General features: G+C 46.1%; 1 protein-coding gene across 2 annotated transcripts in view; it reads right to left on the minus strand.

The window, feature by feature from the left end:
* Positions 1 to 20,383, minus strand: part of TGFB1I1 (transforming growth factor beta 1 induced transcript 1) — a 233,928-nt gene that overhangs the window by 149,260 nt on the left and 64,285 nt on the right. For both annotated transcript variants that reach the window (XM_077273569.1, XM_077273570.1), the window contains exon 6: positions 14,971 to 15,034. In XM_077273569.1, the coding sequence (XP_077129684.1) occupies positions 14,971 to 15,034 (64 nt within the window). The remainder of the gene's footprint in view (positions 1 to 14,970; positions 15,035 to 20,383) is intronic.

Raw genomic sequence — 20,383 nt, forward strand, 5'->3', positions numbered from 1 at the left:
CCAGAAAGGGGAGCTCTGAACACGGATTAAGGGATCTCCCCTATAAATACATTATGGTCTGGCAGGAAAGTGAGTAGTTAGTGCCAGACAGCAGACTGGAGCAGTCTGAGGCAGAGAGCCGTGTTTGGGGCCATGCAGCCAGAGTTGCTGCAGCTCCAGCATTGAGAGATACCGAAGGAAGAACAGTGTTAGTGAGTGTGCAGGAGAGTGGAGCACAGGAGAGAGACATCAGGGGAGAATAGCAGCGTTTGGACTACCTCCCTGGCCAAGCGCAGATTCCGGTAGCCGGAAGACCGAGGTCGTGTCGGACTCTAGGAGGCACTGCAGAAACCGGCAGGACAGCTGGATTACATATCACCTGTCTGCCCTAATACCCAGGAGACACAGTGGCACATAGAGCCCGGGTCGTGATAGAGACCCTGTGAAAAGGCTCAAGTCACCTGTCATACGGGTTTGTGTCCTAACCTTCATGGAGGACAGAGAGAATTGTGAGGACCTTGCCAAAAGCCATAGGCAGTAAGGGATTACAACATCACCACGCTAATAGGAAGTCTTCTAACTCCACCTGGTAAAGGGGACTCTGAATTCACTTCCAAGCCGGCCGGACCCTGCCTGTACCTGTGATCTGGTACCCTGGACTGCGGATGCCTGAAGCCTCCAGTAAACCAGGTAAAAGACTGCACAACTGTGTCCTTCGTCCTTTACTGCACCACTCACCATCCTCCATCTATTCACCGGGAGCCCTGGAGACCTACTTCACCTGTGGGAAGTTATACCATCTAGCTGCCATAACATCACCCCAGAGGACCCGTTTAAGCAGCGTCGGTTCCCACTGACCAAACACCACAGGTGGCGTCACGAACTCAAACTTTAATAAAGAGCTTTCCCTTTTATTTTTATACTGTTTTGCATAAGTTGTATGTCTTTTTATTATCATTTTTTTATAACTTTTTCTTACTGTAAGCACTGACCCTTTTTTTGTATTAAAGTATAAAACTTTAACAAGTTGAACCTTGAATGTTCTAAAAGAATCCATAGCCTAAGGTGTGTGAGCCTTGTGAGTGATAGACATTATTAGTACTAATACAGTACAGACCAAAAGTTCTCATTTAAAGATTTTTCTGTATTTTCATGACTATGAAAATTGTACATTCACACTGAAGGCATCAAAACTATGAATTAACACATGTGGAATTATATACTTAACAAAAAAGTGTGAAACAACTGAAAATATGTCTTATATTCTGGTTCTTCAAAGTAGCCACCTTTTGCTTTGATGACTGCTTTGCACACTCTTGGCATTCTCTTGATGAGCTTCAAGAGGTAGTCACCGGAAATGGTCTTCCAACAATCTTGAAGGAGTTCCCAGAGATGCTTAGCACTTGTTGTCATGAAAATACAGAAAAATCTTTAAATAGGAAGGTGTGTCCACACTTTTGGTCTGTACTGTATTTCCGGGACTCATCGCCCGCATCGATGAGTGGTGGCAGCGTGTATGAACGGGTGTGTGGCCTGGGTCGGTGTGTGATTTATGCTCCCATTACAGCATAGGACAGAGGTTGAATGCTGGACTGAGAGAGGTGAGATAGATTAACCCTTGCAGGCACAACCCAAGTCACGTGCTGAGAGCGGGCACATGCCGAATTAGTTACACCACAGAGTAGGGATCCGTGACACTCTATCTTTATCTTTCTCTATTTTTATATTCGTTTTCTCTCTCTATCTCTTTTTCTCTCTATCTCTATCTTTCTCTTTTTCTCTTTCTATTTCACTATCTCTATATTCTCTCTCTATCTCCATCTTTTTCTCTCTTTCTCTCTCTCTCTTTTTCCCTCTCTTTTTCCCTCTCAATCTTTCTTTCTCTACTTCTCTATATTTATCTCTGTCTCTCTTTTTTCTTTTTGCCTTTGTCTCTTTCGCTCTATATATATTTCTATATCTCTGTTTTCTCTCTTTTTCTCTCTATCTCTATCTTTCTCTGTTTTTCTCTTTCTATTTCACTATCTCTATATTCTCTCTCTATCTCCATCTATCTCTCTCTTTCTCTCTCTCTCTCTTTCCCTCTCTATCTTTCTTTCTCTACTTCTCTATATTTATCTCTGTCTCTCTTTTTTCTTTTTGCCTTTGTCTCTTTCTCTCTATCTCTCTATTTTTCTCTCTCTATATATTTCTACATCTGTTTTCTCTCTTTTTCTCTCTTTCTCTATCTTTCTCTGTTTTTCTCTTTCTATTTCACTATCTCTATATTCTCTCTCTATCTCCATCTACCTCTATCTCCATCTATCTCTCTTTCCCTCTCTCTTTTTCCCTCTTTCTCTATATCTATTGTCAGGAAATAGGAAGAATTTCTTATTATTTCAATTACACATATAGAGCTCTCAGTTGCAGTTTCTTCTGCCTGCATGTGCCTGTGTGCGATTTCACGTTTCCCCTCCCTCCCCCCGCTATTCAGCTCTAATGTGAGACCAGCGTGCCAGCAACCCTCACTGAGGAGTTTTATGGCTTTAAAGTGAAAGTACAAGTAGAAGCACGTGGAAAAAAATAAACCAAGGTTCCTTTGTCCTTGCAAATGTAAATATCATAGCACTGATTAATGATAGAAGTGGGACAAATACATTTTTGACGTGTTTCGGTAGAACTATCAGCCAGTGAGTTTTCTAGGTTCCAGAACCAGCACAAATGAGAAACGTAACTGGGTCACCCAGCTACCCCATATCTATACTTAAACGAATCCCCATGTCATGCTGAGCATAACGACATGGGTGTCGTCTTTCTACGGGGTTCATACGCCGAGATATGCAGGATGATGGTTTTCATATACTCAAGAGAGAGGAGCGCATTCCACATAGCTCCACCCACCCCATGAAGTCATCCAGGGGGAGACTATTAGTTTTGGGCAAAGGTATAAAACTCAGAGGCCCAGACAAGGGGGGTCTTTTGCTGGGAGATTCAGCTACGACAGGCTGTGCAATCAGACCTGAAGATAAGTGGGGAAGGTCCCCTCCCCCGCCACCACATAGCGTACCATTGAATGATATGAACGAACCGTAAGTCGATTTTCACTGTTAATCCTCTTTTATTTGTAATTGTACTGTACATACAATACTTGTCTTCTTTTATAATATATTTTTTACCCTTTTGTAAACACTGCTTACCTTTTGGAGTAAAATATATAAAATTACTAGCTTCGTTTCTCCTTGCTCTATAACGTACTGTCAAGTCCTCTAAAGTGAATTACGCTACTAATTTGGGTTGGCTCCGGACCCATTATTAATTAAGGAATTGGAGCAGGTGGCAGCAGAAATTGTCCTGCGCTTTTGGGAACCTGGTAGCGACGGATGGCGTTGATAATTATCGTTCCCGCCTTAGTGGGAGTAGTTATATCGCCCTTGCTGCAGTGTGCCCATTAGCCAGTACAAATTAAGGCAGCCTTTCTGGTGACTAAGTATCCTAGGTGCAGTACCCTGTCTGACCTGAGGGTAAGGAGGCGCCAGAGAGCTGCAAGTTCCAAACCGGAACTGGGAAGTGGGATATAGATAAATCCCCTTCTGAAAAGAATCGGGGAAACCAAACAACCCCGTTTCATGACAAATTGGTGTGAGGGGTGGGGATGATAAAGATATCCTCCCTGGGATCCTTGACTGTGAAGAAACCAGAATGTATCTTAATTTCCCAGACAACCATGTTTTTGCAAAACCAAAAAAACAGTTTTTTTTATCTGTATATTGGCTTGTGAATTTAAGTGTTTATGTCTGGTGGGTCAAGAAGACAGACTTGCCAACTGATATACTATCTAACATACTGTGTAAAGGTACCTTCACACTAAGCGATACAGACAACGATGCCGATCGCTGCAGCGTCGCTGTTTAGTCGTTGTGTGGTCGCTGGAGAGCTGTCACACAGACGGCTCTCCAGCCACCAACGATGCCGAAGTCCCCGGGTAACCAGGGTAAACATCGGGTTACTAAGCGCAGGGCCGCGCTTAGTAACCCGATGTTTACCCTGGTTACCATTGTAAAAGTAAAAAAAAAAAAAACACATACTCACATTCCGGTGCCTGGCGTCCGCTTCCCTGCACTCCTCCTGCATCCTGTGTCAGGGGTAAAAACCGACCCCTGTTTTGCGATCGCCGGTAATTAACTATTTACCGGCGACCGCAAAAAAAAAAAAAAAAAGCGATCGGTAATTCTCTGTCCTCTGATGTGATCGCACATCAGAGGACAGAGAAATAGGGGGATTCGGGGACCCTATCATACTTACCCGGTGTCCCTGGGTCCTCCTGCATCTCCTGTCGGCCGGCTTCCTCCTCGGGAAAGAAAATGGCGGGTGCATGCGCAGTGCGCCCGCCATCTGCTGCCATCTGCCGGCCGGCAGGAGAGACGAGTTGAGGCTAAAATTAGGGTTAGGGTTAGGGCTAGGGTTAGGGCTAGGGTTAGGGCAAGGGTTAGGGTTAGGGCTAGGGCTAGGGTTGGGGCTAAATTTAGTGTTAGGGTTAGGGCTAGGGTTAGGGTTAGGCTACTTTCACACTAGCGTTTTTTGGCTTCCGTCGCAATGCGTCGTTGGCGAAAAAGCGCATCCTGCAAAAGTGCTTGCAGGATGCATTTTTTCCCCATTGCCGTGCGATGGATGCGTCGTGCTTTGGCGGACCGTCGGCACAAAAAAACGCTACATGTAACTTTTTTTGTGCGACGTGTCCGCCATTTCCGACCGCGCATGCGCGGCCGGAACTCCGCCCCCGCCTCCCCGCACCTCACAATGGGGCAGCGGATGCGTTGAAAAAACAGCATCCGCTGCACCCGTTGTGCGGCGCTTACAACGCTAGCGTCGGTACGTCAGCCCGACACACTGCGATGGGCCGAGTACGACGCTAGTGTGAAAGTAGCCTTAGGCTTCTTTCACACTTGCGTCGGTGCGGGGCGGTCGCAATGCGTCGGCCCGACGTACCGACGCACGGTGTGAAAATTGTGCACAACGTGGGCAGCGGATGCAGTTTTTCAACGCATCCGCTGCCCAGTGTATGTCCTGAGAAGGAAGGGGCAGAGTTACGGCCACGCATGCGCGGAAATGGCGGATGCGACGTACAAAAAAAAGGTTACATTGAACTTTTTTTGTGACGACGGTCCGCCCAAACACAACGGATCCAGTGCACGATGGACGCGACGTGTGGCCATCCGTCGGTAATACAAGTCTATGGGAAAAAAAGGCATCCTGTGGGCACATTTGCAGGATCCGTTTTTTGTCCAAAACAACGGATTGCGACGGATGCCACACGACGCAAGTGTGAAAGTAGCCTTAGGGCTAGGGTTAGGGTTGGGGCTAAAGTTAGGGCTAGGGTTAGGGTTAAATTTAGGGTTAGGGTTGGGGCTAAATTTAGGGTTAGGGTTAGGGCTAAAGTTAGGGTTAGGGCTAGGGTTGGGGCTAAAATTAGGGTTAGGGTTAGGGTTGGGGCTAAAGTTAGGGTTGGGGCTAAAGTTAGGGTTAGAGTTGGGATTAGGGTTAGGGTTTGGATTAGGGTTGGTATTAGTGTTACGTTTGGGATTAGGGTTGGGATTAGGGTTAGGGTTGGGATTAGGGTTAAGGTTAGGGTTGGGATTAGGGTTAGGGGTGTATTGGGATTAGGGTTAGGTTTGAGGTTAGGGTTGAGATTAGGGTTAGGGGTGTGTTGGATTTAGGGTTTTGATTAGGGTTATGGTTAGGGTTGAGATTAGGGCTGTTTTGGGGTTAGGGCTGTGATTATCGTTAGGGTTGTGATTAGAATTATGGATCAGGTTGAGATTAGGGTTAGGGGTGTGTTGGAGTTAGGGTTGGAGTTAGAATTGGGGGGTTTCCACTGTTTAGGTACATCAGGGGGTCTCCAAACACGACAGCCGATTTTGCGCTAAAAAAGTCAAATGGTGCTCCCTCCCTTCTGAGCTCTGCCGTGCGCCCAAACAGTGGTTTACCCCCACATATGGGGCATCAGCGTACTCGGGATAAATTGAACAACAACTTTTGGGGTCCAATTTCTCCTGTTACCCTTGTGAAAATAAAAACTTGGGGGCTAAAAATCTTTTTTGTGGGAAAAAAAAATATTTTTTTATTTTCACTACTCTGCATTATAAACTTCTGTGAAGCACTTGAGCATTCAAAGTTCTCACCACATATCTAGATAAGTTCCTTAGGGGGTCTAGTTTACAAAATTTGGTCACTTGTGGGGGGTTTCTACTGTTTAGGTACATCAGGGGCTCTGCAAATGCAACATAACACCCACAGACAATTCTATCAAAGTCTGAATTCCAAAATGGCGCTCCTTCTCTTCCGAGCTCTGCCGTGTGCCCAAACAGTGGTTTACCCCCATATATGGGGTACCAGCATACTCAGGACAAATTGGAGAACAAATATTGGCTTCCAATTTCTCTTGTTACCCTTGTGAAAATAAAAACTTGGGGGCTAAAAAATCTTTTTTGTGGAAAAAAAAAAATTTCTATTTTCACTACTCTGCATTATAAACTTCTGTGAAGCACTTGGGCATTCAAAGTTCTCACCACATATCTAGATAAGTTCCTTGGGGGGTCTATTTTCCAAAATGGGGTCACTTGTGGGGGGTTTCTACTGTTTAGGTACATTAGGGGTCTGCAAACGCAACATAACGCCCGCAGACAATTCTATCAAAGTCTGCATTCCAAAACGGCGCTCCTTCCCTTCCGAGCTCAGCCATGCGACCAAACAGTGGTTTACCCCCACATATGGGGTACCAACATACTCAGGACAAATTGGACAACAACTTTTGGGGTCCAATTTCTCTTGTTACCCTTGTGAAAATAAAAACTTGGGGGCTAAAAAATCTTTTTTGTTAAAAAAAAATTATTTTTTATTTTCACGACTCTGTATTATAAACTTCTGTGATGCACTTGGGCATTCAAAGTTCTCACTACACATCTAGATAAGTTCCATGGGGGGTCTAGTTTCCAAAATGGGGTCATTTTTGGGGGTTTCTACTGTTTAGGCACATCAGGGGCTCTCCAAACGCGACATGGCGTTCGATCTCAATTCCAGTCAATTTTGCATTGAAAAGTCAAATGGCGCTCCTTTGCTTCCGGGCTCAGCCATGCGCCCAAACAGTGGTTTACCCCCACATATGGGGTGTTGGCGTACTCAGGACAAATTGTACAACAACTTCTGGGGTCCATTTTCTCCTGTTACCCTTGGTAAAATAAAAATTTGGAGGCAAAAAGATCATTTTTGTTGAAAAAATGTGATTTTTTTATTTTCACGGCTCTACGTTATAAACTTCTGTGAAGCACCTGGTGGTTTAAAGTGCTCACCACACATCTAGATAAGTTCCTTAAGGGGTCTAGTTTCCAAAATGGTGTCATTTGTGGGGGGTTCCCACTGTTTAGGCACATCAGGGGCTCCCCAAACGTGACATGGCGTCCGATCTCAATTCCAGCCAATTCTACATTGAAAAAGTAAAACGACACTCCTTCTCTTCCAAGCTCTGCGGTGCGCCCAAACAGTGGTTTACCCCCACATATGGGGTATCGACGTACTCAGGAGAAATTGCACAACAACTTTTGTGGTCTAATTTCTCCTGTTACCCTTGTGAAAATAAAAATTTGGGGGCAAAAAGATCATTTTTGTAGAAAAAATGCGATTTTTTATTTTCCCGGCTCTACGTTATAAACTTCTGTGAAGCACTTGGGGGTTCAAAGTGCTCACCACACATCTAGATAAGTTCCTTAAGGGGTCTAGTTTCCAAAATGGTATCACTTGTGGGGGGGTTCCACTGTTTAGGCACATCAGGGACTCTCCAAACGCGACATGGCATCCAATCTCAATTCCAGCCAATTCTGCATTGAAAAAGTCAAACGGCACTCCTTCACTTCCAAGCTCTGCGGTGCGCCCAAACAGTGGTTTACCTCCACATATGGGGTATCGACGTACTCAGGAGAAATTGCACAACAACTTTTGTGGTCTAATTTCTCCTGTTACCCTTGTGAAAATAAGAATTTGTGGGCGAAAAAATCATTTTTCTGAAAACAAATGCGATTTTTTTATTTTCACGGCTCTACGTTATAAACTTCTGTGAAGCACTTGGGGGTTCAAAGTGCTCACCACACATCTAGATAAGTTCCTTAAGGGGTCTAGTTTCCAAAATGGTGTCACTTCTGGGGGGTTTCCACTGTTTAGGTACATTAGGGGCTCTCCAAACGCGACATGGCGTCCGATCTCAATTCCAGCCAATTCTGCATTGAAAAAGTCAAACGGTGCTCCTTCACTTCCAAGCTCTGCGGTGCGCCCAAACAGTGGTTTACCCCCACATATGGGGTATCGGCGTACTCAGGAGAAATTGCACAACAAAATTTGTGGTTAAATTTCTGTTTTTACACTTGTGAAAATTAAAAAAAATGGTTCTGAAGTAAAATGTTTGCAAAAAAAAGTTAAATGTTCATTTTTTTCTTCCACATTGTTTCAGTTCCTGTGAAGTACGTAAAGGGTTAATAAACTTCTTGAATGTGGTTTTGAGCAGCTTGAAGGGTGCAGTTTTTAGAATGGTGTCACACTTGGTTATTTTCTATCATATAGACCCTTCAAAATGACTTCAAAGATGATGTGGTCCCTAAAAAAAACATGGTGTTGTAAAAATGAGAAATTGCTGGTCAACTTTTAACCCTTATAACTCCCTAACAAAAAAAAATTTTGTTTCCAAAATTGTGCTGATGTAAAGTAGACATGTGAGAAATGTTATTTATTAACTATTTTTCGTGTATCTCTCTGATTTAAGGGCATACAAATACAAAGTTTGAAAATTGCTAAATTTTAAAAATTTTCGCCATATTTCAGTTTTTTTCATAAATAATCGCAAGTAATATCGAAGAAATTTTACCACTAACTTGAAGTACAATATGTCACGAAAAAACAACCTCAGAATCAGTGGGATCTGATAAAGCGTTCCAGAGTTATAACCTCTTAAAGTGACAGTGGTCAGAATTGTAAAAATTGGCTTGGTCATTAAGTACCAAATTGGCTCTGTCACTAAGGGGTTAATCCCATCACCATTGTTTACCTTATCTTGATGTTGGACTGAAAGACCCTGGTTAAAGGCCCCGTCTCACATAGCGATTTACCAACGATCACGACCAGCGATACGACCTGGCCGTGATCGTTGGTAAGTCGCTGTGTGGTGGCTGGGGAGCTGTCACACAGACCGCTCTCTCCAGCGACCAACGATCAGGGGAACGACTTTGGCATCGTTGAAACTGTCTTCAACGATGCCGAAGTCCCCCTGCAGCACCCGGGTAACCAGGGTAAACATCGGGTTACTAAGCGCAGGGCCGCGCTTAGTAACCCGATGTTTACCCTGGTTACCAAAAAAAACAAACAGTACATACTCGCCTTTCGGTGTCCCTTGCCGTCTGCTTCCTGCTCTGACTGAGCCGCCGTACAGTGAGAGCAGAGCGCAGCGGTGACGTCACTGCTGTGCTGTGCTCTCACTGTACGGCGGCACTCAGTCAGAGCAGGAAGCAGACGACAAGGGACCTGACGGACATCAGATGGTGAGTATGTACTGTTTTTTTTTTTTTTACATTTACGCTGGTAACCAGGGTAAACATCGGGTTACTAAGCACGGCCCTGCGCTTAGTAACCCGATGTTTACCCTGGTTACCAGTGAAGACATCGCTGGATCGGTGTCACACACACCGATTCAGCGATGTCAGCGGGACCTCAACGACCAAAAAAAGGTCCAGGCCATTCCGACACGACCAGCGATCTCACAGCAGGGGCCTGATCGCTGGTACGTGTCACACATAGCGAGATCGCTACTGAGGTCGCTGTTGCGTCACAAAACTAGTGACTCAGCAGCGATCTCGCTAGCGACCTCGCTATGTGAGACGGGGCCTTAATTCTAAAAATAGCTTAAGGCCCCGTCACACACAGCGACGCTGCAGCGATACAGACAACGATGCCGATCGCTGCAGCGTCGCTGTTTTGTCGCTGTGTGGTCGCTGGAGAGCTGTCACACAGACAGCTCTCCAGCGACCAACGATGCCGAGGTCCCCGGGTAACCAGGGTAAACATCGGGTTACTAAGTGCAGGGCCGCGCTTAGTAACCCGATGTTTACCCTGGTTACCAGCGTAAAAGTAAAAAAAACAAACACTACATACTTACCTTCCGCTGTCTGTCCCCCGGCGTTCTGCTTCTCTGCACTGTGTAAGCACAGCGGCCGGAAAGCAGAGTGGTGACGTCACCGCTGTGCTGTGTTTTCCGGCTGGCCGGCGCTCACAGTGCAGAGAAGCACAGCGCCGGGGGACAGACACCGGAATGTAAGTATGTACTGTTTTTTTTTTTTTTACTTTTACGCTGGTAACCAGGGTAAACATCGGGTTACTAAGCGCGGCCCTGCACTTAGTAACCCGATGTTTACCCTGGTTACCAGTGAAGACATCGCTGGATCGGTGTCACACACACCGATTCAGGGATGTCAGCGGGACCTCAACGACCAAAAAAAGGTCCAGGCCATTCTGACACGACCAGCGATCTCACAGCAGGGGCCTGATCGCTGGTACGTGTCACACATAGCGAGATCGCTACTGAGGTCGCTGTTGCGTCACAAAACTTGTGACTCAGCAGCGATCTCGCTAGCGATCTCGCTATGTGAGACGGGGCCTTTACATGCCTTGGGTATAAAAAAAGACTCAGAGATCACATCCTAGGAGCCTGAAGTAACACAGAGCTACCAGCCGGACATTCTGCAAACCACCCAACAGACAAGAGAAAGGACTGCAGCCAATTCATCATGGCACCATCACGAGGGACACTGATCTAGGATTCTATAGGATACAACCTAGGGGTTTTCGGCTTCCGGTTGGAAGGACGCAGATCTGATCCAGTGACCATCTCTGAACCATGGATATGTTTGGAGAAAGCCAGGTTTGGGACCCGCTGGTCGCCTAGTTCCATGGAGATGGTCAGATAAGACAGGTGGTGACTCTCGTGTCAACTGGCTTTGGACCTTGTATGGACTCTATGGACAGTTCTTGGTCATCTCCCTATGCTTGTCGTTACCCCTTCTCTGTGCGTGCATCCACAGATGAAGTAGCGACCCTGGGAGCTCCGACATCGTGTCATACTGGAAATACGTGGAGATGCAGTGATCTTTTATATGCGCCCATGTGACCCTGGGAGCTCCGACATCGTGTCATACTGGAAATACGTGGAGACGCAGTGATCTTTTATATGCGCCCATGTGACCCTGGGAGCTCCGACATCGTGTCATACTGGAAATACGTGGAGACGCAGTGATCTTTTATATGCGCCCATGTGACCCTGGGAGCTCCGACATCGTGTCATACTGGAAATACGTGGAGACGCAGTGATCTTTTATATGCGCCCATGTGACCCTGGGAGCTCCGACATCGTGTCATACTGGAAATACGTGGAGACGCAGTGATCTTTTATATGCGCCCATGTGACCCTGGGAGCTCCGACATCGTGTCATACTGGAAATACGTGGAGACGCAGTGATCTTTTATATGCGCCCATGTGACCCTGGGAGCTCCGACATCGTGTCATACTGGAAATACATGGAGACGCAGTGATCTTTTATATTCCCCCATGTAACCAAGCAATTCCAGCCATGGGGGAATTGTTCTGTTTGCTATTGTGTGCTGTGGTTCAATAAAGTATTGCCACACTGTTTTACCTTAACCCTGTGTTGTCTGTGTAGTGTATTGCCCACTGGGAGATAGAGCGGGCGTTCAGGGGTATGAGCCGTGGTCCATGCGGTCTTGCTAAAGACAGCCGGGACAGCGGACTAGAGCACCCACTGACCCCGTTTCTCCACAGTGACATCTATCTTTTTCTCTCTTTAATTCTATATCCCTATGTTTTCTCTCTCTCTTTTTCTCTCTCTTTCTGTCTCTATCTCTTTCTCTCTCTATCTCTCTTTTTGTCTCTATCTCTACTATCGTTCTCTCTTGTTCTCTTTCTATTTCACTATCTCTATATTCTCTCTCTATCTCCATCTATCTCTCTCTTTTTCCCTCTTTCTCTATATCTATCTTTCGCTCTCTCTAGTTCTATATCCCTATGTTTTCTCTCTCTTTCTGTCTCTCTCTATCTCTCTTTTTCTCGCTCTTTCTCAATGTCTGTAACACGTCTTTCCTGTGATTAGTGGCGAATTTTCAAGTCTTTGGGAAAATGCAACTGAGTTGAGAAATTTTAATTTCATAAGATTTCTTCATCTTTACTATTACCAGCTAAAGGGGCCGACTGAGTGAGCGCAATGGAGTTTTTCTCCAGCCGAAGGTCTCTGTGCAGATTCACTGATAAGATTTATTTCGTCTCCTGTCACAGCCATTCTCCGGCAGCTCACTGGTGTGTGTGCTTAACATGCAGCTGGATGAGATACAGATCGCAGTAGTTATGTTCTTCAGAGTGCAGTGTCCTGAAACACAAGACTAGGATGGGCTGCTGATTAAATTATATGATGGGGTCATTTTATTACATTACTGAAAAACTCCTTTAAGGGGCGCATGCCTGAAAAGCTGAAATCATAGTTGGTCTCGGTGCATGCACTGAAATTTACAACAGTTTCTGGCACAAATGATAGTATATCTGTGGGCTCATGGGAGGCACTGACACTTCCACTACGCCATACCCATTTTTCTCTATACTTTTGATAAATGGTGGAAAAACTTGAAATCAGATGAAATTTACAACTTCTTGCTCACATGTGCTATGCACCATAATTTTGTTTTTTAGGCAATTTTTGTGAAGTAAAGCAGATAAAGCTGATAAAAATACATTTCCCACTTGGTTTCTTTTGTGATTTTTGTGGAGGGTCCATTTGCAGCACATGATATTCCATGAGATCAGCGTTGGACTGGAGCACCTGGGGCCCAGCAGAGAAAATCATTCTTGGGACCCACTATGTACAGTAGCTACATAGAAATACATTCAAGGCCATCAATTGTGCGGTAAAACATGCTAATATCAGGGCATAATATAAGGTAGTACACATCTTAATTATGTAGCAGGGGTTGGGGTAGCCCCCTCATAGAATATAAAGTAGCCCCCCTCATAGAATATAATGTAGCCTCCCACAGAATATAATGCAGCCGCCCATAGAATATAATGCAGATCCCTCATAGAATATAATGTAGCCTCCCTCATGGAATATAATGCAGCCCCCCTCATAGGGTATAATACAGCACCCCACAAAATATAATGCAACCCTCTCATAAGGTATAATGCAGCCCCCCCATAGAATATAATGTAGCTCCCTCATATGGCATAATGCAGCCCCTCCACAGAATATAATGTAGCCCCTCAGAGTATAATGCAACCCCCCATAGAATATAATGTAGCCCCTCAGAGTATAATGCAACCCCCCATAGAATATACTGTAGCCCCCTCATAGGGCATAATGCAGCTCCCCTCATATAGTATGATGTAGCCACCTGAGAGAATAATGCAGCCCCCACATATTATTATGCAGCCCCTCCACAGAATATAATGTAGCCCCCTCAGAGTATAATGCCAACCCCTCATAAGGCAGCCCCTCATAGAATATACTGTAGCCCCTAATAGGGCATAATGCAGCTCCCCTCATATAGTATGATGTAGCCCCCTCATAGGGTATAATGCAGCCCCCTGAAAGGGTATAATGCAGCCCCCTCCACCATCATCATTGTTCTCCCCCTCCACCATTGTACTCATTACCACCACCATCGTTGCGTCCTCCCCCACCACCATTGTCCTTTCCACCACTACCATCTTTGTCCTTTACACCACAACCATCATTGCTTTCTTCCCCACCATCATCATTGCCTCCCCCCACCATCATCATCATTGCCCCCACCACCATCATCACTGCTTCCCCACCACCATCATCATCGCTCCTACCACCATCATCATTGCCCCCACCACCATCATTAGTGCCCCCACCACCATCATCATTGCCTCCAGCACCATCATCATTGCCCCCACCATCATCATCATTGCCCCCACCACCATCATCATTGCCTCCAGCACCATCATCATTGCCCCCACCACCATCATCACTGCCTCCAGCACCATCATCATTGCCCCCACCACCATCATCATGGCCTCCAGCACTATCATCATTGCCTCCCCCCACACACACACACACAGCTGCACACACGGAGGCAGGGACTCACACGTAGGCAGGCAGAGATGCACACACAGACACACACACAGCCGCACACATGCAGGAATACACACACACAGCCGCACTCGCGCACACACACAGCACCCACTCACCTCTCCGCACGTTCCCAGCAGCCGCAGCACATCCCAGCAACTTTCTGTCTGAAACAGCGCGCTAAATGATGACATCATCCAGCCCCGCTGATTCAGACAGGAAGTGCCGGGCAGGAAGGAGGATGGCGTGGATCCCTGCAGCTCCGCTCTGGTCCCAAGCTGCAGGGATCGCAATCAAGGATGGCCGCCCTTTAGGTGCCCACCTCCGAGGCCCCCCATTCAGCAGCAGCGGCGGGCAGTGATAGCCTCAGCCTGCGGCTAATGCAGTGAAATGGTATTCATTGCTCTCCACGCCCATGGGGGCGTGGGGAAGCGTGAATATCCATTTCTCTTTAGCAGCGGGGACAGGCTCCTGTCCATCTGCTGCTCTCTGGCACCAGAAGGGCCCCCCTTGACTCAGGGGCCCCATAGCAGCTGGGTGTGCTGCTATTAGCGACACTCCACTGGCTGGGGGGCCCCTGGAGCAGTGGGGGCCCTAGGCAGCTGCTGGCCAATATGCCAGCAGGTGTCAGTGCCTGGGCCCACCGGAGAATCCTCCGGTTCTCCGGTGGGCCACTCCAACCCTGCATGAGATTATTATCCTTCGTATCAGTCTATACTCCTTCAAGTTGGGAACACTGATGGCGGGTCCTACAGATGCTAAATTAGAAGACAATGACTCCCAAAATTCAAATGTAATATCTCATATTCTATTGATTTCTTACCTACGCTCATCCGGTATTTCTGTAATGCTTTTTTCTCTTGGTGGAAAATGGGACATGATCTCGTCTAAGAAAAGTGAGAAAAACAGAACATAGTGATAAGAAGCACTCTATTATAATAATAATAATAATTTTATTTATATAGCGCCAACATATTCCGCAGCGCTTTACAACTTATAGAGTGGACTTGTACAGACAATAGACATTACAGCATAACAGAAATCACAGTTCAAAACAGATACCAGGAGGAATGAGGGCCCTGCTGCTCGCAAGCTTACATCCTATGAGGAAAAGGGGAGACACGAGAGGTGGATGGTAACAATTGCTTTAGTTATTTGGACCAGCCATAGTGTAAAGGCCCCGTCTCACATAGCGAGATCGCTAGCGAGATCGCTGCTGAGTCACTAGTTTTGTGACGCAACAGCGACCTCAGTAGCGATCTCGCTATGTGTGACACGTACCAGCGACCAGGCCCCTGCTGCGAGATCGCTGGTCGTGTCGGAATGGCCTGGACCTTTTTTTGGTCGTTGAGGTCCCGCTGACATCGCTGAATCAGTGTGTGTGACACCGATCCAGCGATGTCTTCACTGGTAACCAGGGTAAACATCGGGTTACTAAGCGCAGGGCCGTGCTTAGTAACCCGATGTTTACCCTGGTTACCAGCGTAAATGTAAAAAAAAAAAAACAGTACATACTTACATTCCGGTGTCCGTAACGTCCCCCGGCGTCTGCTTCCTGCTCTGAGTGCCGCCGTACAGTGAGAGCACAGCACAGCAGTGACGTCACCGCTGCGCTCTGCTCTCACTGTACGGCGGCTCAGTCAGAGCAGGAAGCAGACGCCGGGGGACGTTACGGACACCGAAAGGCGAGTATGTACTGTTTGTTTTTTTTGGTAACCAGGGTAAACATCGGGTTACTAAGCGCGGCCCTGCGCTTAGTAACCCGATGTTTACCCTGGTTACCCGGGTGCTGCAGGGGGACTTCGGCATCGTTGAAGACAGTTTCAACGATGCCGAAGTCGTTCCCCTGATCGTTGGTCGCTGGAGAGAGCGGTCTGTGTGACAGCTCCCCAGCGACCACACAGCGACTTACCAACGATCACGGCCAGGTCGTATCGCTGGTCGTGATCGTTGGTAAATCGCTATGTGAGACGGGGCCTTTAGGCTCGGGTGTTCATGTAAAGCTGCATGAACCAGTTAACAGCCTAAGTGTGTAACAGTACAGACACAGAGTGTACTCTATTGGCAATTATGATGATCAGAGGAACATAGAAAGGACTTCTGCCCCCAAAACAGTCTATTAGAAAGTAGTGAATGGAAAGAGAGAGAGTAAGAAGAGAAATCAGTGAAAAGGAGGCAAAAATGAGACATGAGAAACTTCAACTCTCATAATCACTGCCAGCAATATCTACCCTTCTTATATTCACATACCACACACACCAGAGGACCTTTCACCAAGTTTTTAATGCACAGCGGAATAAACATTTTTTGTTTTATTTTTTTTCGCCTCTCCATTGTGGAGACATAAGCAATCAAATAATTTGGCGCCTAAGGAGTTAAATTTAGTTAAGTCCATGTGGGTGTTTATCCTCGGCATGTACATCTTGTCCCTGTATAAATTACCAAATTACCATTATATAATACCATCTTGGACTTAACAAACTTAACTCATTATGTAGGCTGTAGCTAAAATGGCATCATTTAGGCCAGGTGCACACGGTCAGTAATTGGCAGCGCTTTGGACGCAGCACATGCCCACTGTCTTCAAAGCACTGCCAGCTTTTGTGATAACACATGAACCGTGCGGAATCACCGCGTCCCAATATATTGTATGGGTGAAATTTATCTTGCGGAGGCTAGCGCCTCTGCAAGATAAATTGACATGCTGCGGTCTGGAAAGACGCGCCGCATGTCCGTCTCCGCGGGTGAGCTGCAGGCATCCTTGGATAAACACCACAACACTAATCAGTGTAATAAAGTCCAAAGACTGAGATACATTGCAAAAAGAATATATTTATTAATAATCACAGAAGATAGATGGCAGAAACATGGCTAAAAAGTGACAGACTACACCAAAAACAGCGGTGAGAGAGCATGTGACCGCCCTAGGAGACAGCACTAGGTTGCAAACATTAGTAAAAGAAACATAAGTGCACAGTGGCAGCGTCTCCAATCACATACCTAGTGGCACAGGAACGCACACGCTCACTCCCCCGCTCTCCCCAACGCGCGTTTCGGAAGTAAGAACTTCCTTCCTCAGGGTGTACGTAGCATCCAACCCGTAGCGTTTACTGGCCGTGGGAACGTACCCATATGGGACTACTGGCTATAGAAAAGTTACTGTACTAAAGACGGGTAATATAACAAAATATATTATATTACTTAGTACAGCATATAGTAAAGACAGGTAACAGACTATATATCAAACCACCTAGTATGGGGGGTTCAACAGGGAGTACATTTCTACTGTGAGAGCAATGGTGTAACTAGTGGGGGCAGTGAGGAAGAATGTGCCTTCATGCCACAAACTGCAGCTGCCATATGTGCCCCCAAGGTGGCAGCAGTTTGCCACGCACAGGACTGAGACTTATGGATCTCAAGCTGACAGCCATCCCAGAACATCTAACACACTTTCGTTTTTTGGCAGCCGTCGCAATCCGTCGTTTTGGCAAAAAAACGGATCCTGCAAATGTGCCCGCAGGATCCGGTTTTTTGCCATACACTTTTATTGACGACGGATTGCAACGAATGGGCACACGTCGCATCCGTCGTGCAACGGATGCGTCGTGATTTTGCGGCCCGTCGTGACGAAAAAACGTTCAAGGGAACGTTTTTTCGTCCGTCGAATCCGCCATTTCTGACCGCGCATGCGCGGCCGGAACACTGCCCCCTCCTCCCCGGAACTCATAATGGGCAGCGGATGCATCAGCTGCCCACGTCGGGCCGACGGAAATGTGAAAGAGGCCTAAAGAACGCAGGTTCACTGAAGCTTTGACTCAGCGGCTCCCTCTGTCCCCTGCCTGGGACTTTTGCAGTGACTCATGACTAATGCAGGGAAAATTGACCTCCTGTTTTTACATAGCGCTTAGGCTGCCGTCACACTAGCAGTATTTGGTCAGTATTTTACATCAGTATCTGTAAGGCCGGCCTCACACTCAGCGTATGTAAATACGGTCCGTATTTTACGGCCGTAATACGCAGAAAAGTCCCCAAAATAGTGATCCGTATGTCATCCGTAGGCAGGGTGTGTCAGCGTATTTTGCGCATGGCATCCTCCGTATGTAATCCGTATGGCATCCGTACTGCGATATTTTCTCGCAGGCTTGCAAAACCGACATCTAATGGATTTATGTGCTCAAATGTTCAGTTAAAACATATATACAGTATATATATATATATATATATATATATATATATATATATATATATATATATATATATATATATATATATATACACTCACCGGCCACTTTATTAGGTACACCTGTCCAACTTCTTGTTAACACTTAATTTCTAATCAGCCAATCACATGGCGGCAACTCAGTGCATTTAGGCATGTAGACATGGTCAAGACAATCTCCTGCAGTTCAAACCGAGCATCAGTATGGGGAAGAAAGGTGATTTGAGTGCCTTTGAACGTGGCATGGTTGTTGGTGCCAGAAGGGCTGGTCTGAGTATTTCAGAAACTGCTGATCTACTGGGATTTTCACGCACAACCATCTCTAGGGTTTACAGAGAATGGTCCGAAAAAGAAAAAAAATCCAGTGAGCGGCAGTTCTGTGGGCGGAAATGCCTTGTTGATGCCAGAGGTCAGAGGAGAATGGGCAGACTGGTTCGAGCTGATAGAAAGGCAACAGTGACTCAAATCGCCACCCGTTACAACCAAGGTAGGCCTAAGAGCATCTCTGAACGCACAGTGCGTCGAACTTTGAGGCAGATGGGCTACAGCAGCAGAAGACCACACCGGGTACCACTCCTTTCAGCTAAGAACAGGAAACTGAGGCTACAATTTGTACAAGCTCATCGAAATTGGACAGTAGAAGATTGGAAAAACGTTGCTTGGTCTGATGAGTCTCGATTTCTGCTGCGACATTCGGATGGTAGGGTCAGAATTTGGTGTAAACAACATGAAAGCATGGATCCATCCTGCCTTGTATGGAGCATCTTTGGGATGTGCAGCCGACAAATCTGCGGCAACTGTGTGATGCCATCATGTCAATATGGACCAAAATCTCTGAGGAATGCTTCCAGCACCTTGTTGAATCTATGCCACGAAGAATTGAGGCAGTTCTGAAGGCAAAAGGGGGTCCAACCCGTTACTAGCATGGTGTACCTAATAAAGTGGCCGGTGAGTGTATATATATATATATATATATATATATATATATGTCATTGAGACACACATATATACATATATATATACTGTATTTATATTTAATTCAGCGCGAGATATGTGAAAAGCCGGTAATTCAATTGCCGGCTTTTCATTTCTCCTTCCCAAACCCGACAGGATATGAGACATGGTTTACATACAGTAAACCATCTCATATCCCTTTTTTTTGCATATTCCACACTACTAATGTTAGTAGTGTGTATGTGCAAAATTTGGGCGCTGTAGCTTGTAAAATAAAGGGTTAAATGGCGGAAAAAATTGGCGTGGGCTCCCGCGCAATTTTCTCCGCCAGAGTGGTAAAGCCAGTGACTGAGGGCAGATATTAATAGCCTAGAGAGGGTTCATGGCTATTGGCCCCCCTGGCTACAAACATCTGCCCCCAGCCACCCCAGAAAAGGCACATCTGGAAGATGCGCCTATTCTGGCACTTGGCCACTCTCTTCCCACTCCCGTGTAGCGGTGGGATATGGGGTAATGAAGGGTTAATGTCACCTTGCTATTGTAAGGTGAAATTAAGCCAGATTAATAATGGAGAGGCGTCAATTATGTCACCTATCCATTATTAATCCAATTGTATGAAAGGGTTAAAAAAACACACACATTATTAAAAAGTATTTTAATGAAATAAACACACAGGTTGTTTTAATATTTTATTGCTCTCTCAATCCACCTGAAGACCCTCGCTCTGAAAAATAATAAACCAACAATATACATACCTTCAGATGATCTGTCACGTCCCACGAAGTAAATGCATCTGAAGGGGTTAAATCATTTTACAGCCAGGAGCTGTGCTAATGCACTCGCTCGTGCCTGTAAACCCCGGGTACTGAAAGGAAAGCTGGGTGACCTGTACTTACCTTGAGTCGCGGTGATGCGCCCTCTGCTGGATGTCCTCATATGAACTCGAGCGTGGGAACTTTTCCAAGGCTCCAGTTCATGAGGACATCCAGCAGAGGGTGCATCACCGAGACTCAAGGTAAGTACAGATCATCCTGCTTTCCTTTCAGTACCCGGGGTTTACAGG

Source organism: Ranitomeya variabilis, chromosome 7 (genome assembly GCF_051348905.1).
Source record: "Ranitomeya variabilis isolate aRanVar5 chromosome 7, aRanVar5.hap1, whole genome shotgun sequence".
Lineage (NCBI taxonomy): Eukaryota > Metazoa > Chordata > Amphibia > Anura > Dendrobatidae > Ranitomeya > Ranitomeya variabilis.